Source organism: Leptonotus elevatus, chromosome 8, assembly GCF_054856555.1.
Source record: "Leptonotus elevatus isolate MCC_2025b chromosome 8, RoL_Lele_1.0, whole genome shotgun sequence".
NCBI classification, from domain to species: domain Eukaryota; kingdom Metazoa; phylum Chordata; class Actinopteri; order Syngnathiformes; family Syngnathidae; genus Leptonotus; species Leptonotus elevatus.
The window spans coordinates 22,572,090-22,577,790 of NC_141246.1; the positions used below are offsets into that span (position 1 = coordinate 22,572,090).

Genomic DNA, 5,701 nt, shown 5'->3' on the forward strand with positions numbered 1-5,701 from the left:
AGAAATTACTGTAATCAAGAGTGCTCCAGTATTGAACTTTTGTTTACGCCAAACAACACGAGCAGTTTCCATGTCCTCCTTGCGTGTCTTTAGCCTGTGCAGCCTCTTAATTTTAACAGCAACAGTTGTCCTGCACAATTTGCAAACGATTGTATTTTTTGCATCATATCTGACCTCTTGTAACCAAACAGCCTCCACACAACGAAGGTAGCTCACTCACACTTTGCCGACAGAACTGACTGCAGCTCACAGCCTCACGCTCCGATTTAGTTTTTATGCAGCAGCAAGCGACGCATGTACGTCCAAATAGAAACGAAGACGAATGATGTTACACATTACATCATCACGTTAATTTCGCGGTATTTCCAAAAAAATACACCGGTAATTTCGTAGAAGGTATGATATGGATCAACCCTAGTGCCCCTAATGCTGGGTTCAGACCGAACACAAAATACCACATCACCCAACGTGTCTCACGTGTTTGTTTGCGGGGGAACTATCTGGGGGTTGTTGCTTCGACCTGTGACGAGAGAAGAGGCTCCTCTGTGGCAAATCGTTGTGTTATTATGGCTGCTAAATGCTATCTTGCGTGACAGTTCAACAGCCGTAAACAAGTCATTGTTTTTATTTCACCACGCCGTGTGTGTCTATTTGTGCTAGTGCTGTTACTGCATGTGACATAAATATGTTCTTGACACAAATTGTATTTTTGCAAACCCCAGCCAAATAGGCGAAGAAGCAAATTTTCCACTTCAAACTCTTCATCCGCTCCGCCCAGCACACATTCCTGCCTGACTGTGTGAACTGCACTGACTTTATATGGAAATGTACTACCTAAACCGCTCAACTCGCGCATTTGGTCTAACCGCAGCATACAAAATCACCGCACTCACAGAAAGAACCTTTTCCCCCTATTATTTTAGTATATCTTATTTTGTTACTTATGTAATTTCTGGTTGTTCTTTCAAGTTATATTTTAAGCTGAATTTTCAAGGAATTTTTATTGTGGTGACAACACGTTTCCACATGATATGGCCTGAAATACGATACCCAAGATTACATGTGAGCCCAGAAAGTCCCGAGACTTGTAAATACAAATAGAAGAAGAAAATAAAAGAAATACGATGACGCAATAAGGAAGATTATTTATGGTTTAAATGTGTGCAGAAATGCGGGGATGCATGAATTTCACATGACATTGACAAGATCACTTTACACTTGATGAAAAGAATAGAGTGCTCAAGAATAAATTGTTCAACGTGCAGGGATGAATAGGCAATGGGGTATGATGGTAGTTTGAGTAGTTGAGCTTTGGTAGTTGAATAATATTAAGCTTTGAAATCGCTGAACAGTTGTTTAACAATTGTGATTATTATTTTGTCCCTAATCCCACAACTCCGAATCTTAATACAAATCTGAATGCTTCATTATGTGTGGATTTAATTTAAAAATGTGAACAGTTTACACTCAAACATGGAAAATTCCTGAGCAGTAAACGTGATTTTGGTGCATTAAAGAGAAGCTAACAATAGACGATAATGTGAAACTCATTTGATTGGTAAAATCAAAAAGATTGTTTAAGCTGAAGGGGTTAAAAATTTGTGATTTATTGTTGGGACTTAAAGGTGATTTCTTATCTTATTCATGTCCTCCAGCAAACCTGTCGGACAAAGAGCTGAAGAAGCTCAGAAACAAGCAGCGGAGAGCCCAGAAGAAAGCCCAACTGGAGGAGGAGAAGAAGAATGCAGAAAAGGAGAAACAGTTGAAGAATCAGAAAAAGAAGAAAGAGGATGACGACGAAGAGATTGGGGGCCCAAAAGAGGAGCTCATTCCTGATAAATTGGTCAAGGTTTGTTTCAGTGTTGCCGTTACAGCGTAAGATGTTTCACATGGCTGAACAGGTCACAATGATATTGACCGTTGTCCTGATATCTTGTGTGCAGGTAGAAAATCCACTGGAAGAAGCAGTCAAGTTTCTGATACCTCTCAAACATCTTGTCAAAGATAAAATAGACACACACCTACTGGCATTTGAAATCTACTTCAGAAAAGGTTTGTTATTTCACTTTAATGCAGCCTGTGTAATTATTGCGTACCGTAATCTATGAAAACATGCTTATCGGCAGTATTATGTGGGTATTGTCGCTACAGAAAAATACCTGTTGATGCTCCAATCAGTGAAGAGGGCGTTATCCATCGATCCAGACCACCCATGGCTACACCAGTGTCTAGTGCGCTTCTTTAAAGGAGGTAAAATCAATGAATAAAAAAAACTAAATGCTGGTACATTTCTGTCCAGCTGTTCCTGCTCTGTGTATACTTCTTTCACCTGCTTACTTCCATCAAATCATGCACACGTCTTACACGCTGTCGTCTTCCATCTGCTCAGTCTCAGAGAGCAAAGAGCTGCCCGACGTAGTTCGGACGGTCTTGAAGCAAGAAGTCACCCGTCTGTTTGGCGACAGCAATGCCAAGAGCTTCAACCAGGCCTACCTCTCCAAACACTCCAACTCCATACCACACCGATTGGCTGGTATGTCTTTTTTTTTTTCAGCATGCAGTGCTGTGCAATAGACAAAATTTTATTTTCAAAATATCTGGTTGTACAACCAGTTTTCATAGACACTGTTGTGTACAATGTAATGTCTTGTCATGTACAATATTGTTTACATCCTCGCACCTCTAGTAATGCCATGAACAAGTATATGCGGGTGATGTAAATATGCTACAGCAAATTAGTAGCGTAGCTGCAGTTACATTAACTTTCATTGATTGTTCTTACAATGTTATTGTAGCGTTTGGGTTTTGGCCATCTGAAGTCACCCATCACAGAAACTGGAGTGCATACTCACTGCTCACACTCAGTTTATTGAACAAGCATGTGAACAGCCAAACATACTTTGGTATACATTGTCATATTTCACAGCACTATAGGCGTGCACATAATGAGCTGACAAATAAAGTCGAATCCTGTTTTTCCTGCAGCTGCTAAGATGATGGTGTACATGGACTCGTCGACACAGTCAAAGGCAGTTGAATTGGCCACCGCACTCGATGAGTCACTCAAAAACAGATCTATCCAGGTATGTTTATTCATGGACAAGACTCCAAATAAGCAGATTTGCCAGTCAAAAACACAAACCTGTAAATGGGCATTTGTGGAAAAACGCAGAGCTGCCAAATGTTATGTAAATCACTGAATGAAAACTCATTTCACTGTTCGTGTGCTCAATTGTTCACAAATCATTACACATTAAATTTCAGTCTATAACTGTCATTTGTGGTCATTAAATACAAAGTGTAATGAGGTATGGAGGACCAAAACTGCCCAAAAAAAAATATATATATATATATATATAATTAGAAAAATAAATACATGATAAAATATAAATGGAAATAAAAACAATATTTATTTATTTAGGGATATATATATATATATATATAGGGATATATATATATATATAGGGATATATATATATAGGGATATATATATATATAGGGATATATATATATATATAGGGATATATATATATATAGGGATATATATATATATAGGGATATATATATATATATATATAGGGATATATATATATATATATATAGGGATAGATATATATATATAGGGATAGATATATATATATAGGGATAGATATATATATATAGGGATAGATATATATATATAGGGATATATAGGGATATATATATATATATAGGGATATATATATATATAGGGATATATATATATATATAGGGATATATATATATATAGGGATATATATATATATATATAGGGATATATATATAGGGATATATATATATATATAGGGATATATATATATATAGGGATATATATATATATAGGGATATATATATATATAGGGATATATATGGATATATATATAGATATATATATATCTATATAGGGATATATATATATCTATATAGGGATATATATATATATATATATATATATATATATATATATATAGGTATATATATATATATATATATATATATAGGGAGATATATATCCCTAAATAAAGGTAAAAATAAATACAAAAATAAAAATGCTCTGCTCTCACATTTATTTATTTCATGCTGCAGACACTGTCAGGTTGAAATGTTATTCAAATGATAGGACAGTCGTACGCGTGACTTGGGTTAGGCTCCGCTGTTGCAAACTGCCTAGAGCAGTGGTTCTCAACCGTGGTCCTCGAGTACCCCTATCCATCCTTTTTTTCTCCCACAAGCAACACATGTGTTTAAATCAATCAGCTAACCAGCAAGCTCTGCATGAAGCCTGATTACGATCCTCAGCTGTGTTTGCTATGGGGGACATGGAAAACATGCTGGATAGGGGTACTTGAAGACCGGGGCTGAGAACCAGTGGCCTAGTGTGAGCTGGTCGGCTAACAAAGAAGTATTGCCGGCTTGTATGGAGAAATCCAGCAATGGACGACTATAATGCCACAACTTGCGACTTGAGCTGCTCGACAACAAGTCGTGGTGACAGTGGACAAGATAGTCGTCCATTGCTGGATTTCTCCATGCAAGCCGGCAAGACATCTTTTTTCAACGAACCGCTCACTCAACCATTGAAAGGCAGTTTGCAGCAGAGGAGTCCAACCCAAGACACGCTTAAGACCACCCTCTCATTTGAATAATTTCGACTTGACAGAGCGTCTGCAGCATAAAATAAATATTAGTGAGTGTTTTTATATATTGATTGATATTTAATTATATTTGCTCTTTAAATGAAGTCATTGATTAGCATAATTGGTCCTCGAAGAAAAAGGTATTTTGAGCAATCAACCAAGTTTGACGTCACTGCTTTGTTTCTTACTCAGATCTGCACAGACGTCCTGGAGAACCTTCGGAGTGGCTACATGAGCGACTCAAAGGAATGTGCAGAGTCGTACCGCGTGGAGTGTCACAAGCTTTACCCCTACACGTTAGCTTTCATGCCTCCTGGATATGAGGAGAACACCAAGATCGCTAATGGAGACGTTTCCACAGAAACAGAAGAGCTAGCCAACGAGATGTGAGCATGAGCAGACAAAGGAGGATGAGACAAGGAATAGGGCCTTGCACAGAGCCTTGTGGTACGCCTGGCAGTCATTTTATAGAGCCAGACACACGGGAAGCGAAATAGATGTTTCCTTCTTTGGCTCAGCTTAAATTGGGTCTGACCCGGCATGGCTTGGCTCTTTCCCATATGCTGAAAATCAGGACTGTATGCGTGTGTGCGTGTGTGTGTGTGTGTGTATGTCATGGGTGTGAATGAGTCTTGAGCATGTGTGCGGTTTTGTTTATTTGTGATAAAGGGGAGGAAGATAACAAAATGGCCATTTTACTTTTTTAATAGTTCAACCAACCACACTGAATATTAATTTTTTTTTGGGAGGGGGGGGGGGGGGGGGGGCAACAACACCTGTTATTGGCAAATGCTGGAGTGAAACTGACCGGACTGGTTTCTCTGAGATGACAACCACTGGAGTTTGACTCTGCCGCTTCTACAAGCCCATCGGATGTTTTTTTTTGTTTTTTTTATTTTACAAACAAAGCTAATTTAAATAAAACGTGACACAGCAGTCACTTGGGAGCAATGGTGTGCTCAGTGAGTTTGATCCAACGGGTCTTGCTGAGCAAGAAAAGAGGTCATGAGGACTTGAAGTAGATGCAAAGGATATCAATCAAGCAC

General features: G+C 38.2%; 1 protein-coding gene across 1 annotated transcript in view; it reads left to right on the forward strand.

Annotated features, from left to right (window-relative positions):
• Positions 1-5,395, forward strand: part of naa15b (N-alpha-acetyltransferase 15, NatA auxiliary subunit b) — a 32,164-nt gene extending 26,769 nt beyond the window's left edge. The window contains exons 15-20 of the mRNA XM_086082671.1: positions 1,656-1,849; positions 1,944-2,052; positions 2,152-2,250; positions 2,390-2,533; positions 2,986-3,083; positions 4,848-5,395. Coding sequence (XP_085938797.1) covers positions 1,656-1,849; positions 1,944-2,052; positions 2,152-2,250; positions 2,390-2,533; positions 2,986-3,083; positions 4,848-5,045 — 842 coding nt within the window. The 3' untranslated portion in view covers positions 5,046-5,395. The remainder of the gene's footprint in view (positions 1-1,655; positions 1,850-1,943; positions 2,053-2,151; positions 2,251-2,389; positions 2,534-2,985; positions 3,084-4,847) is intronic.
• Positions 5,396-5,701: the final 306 nt, after the last annotated feature.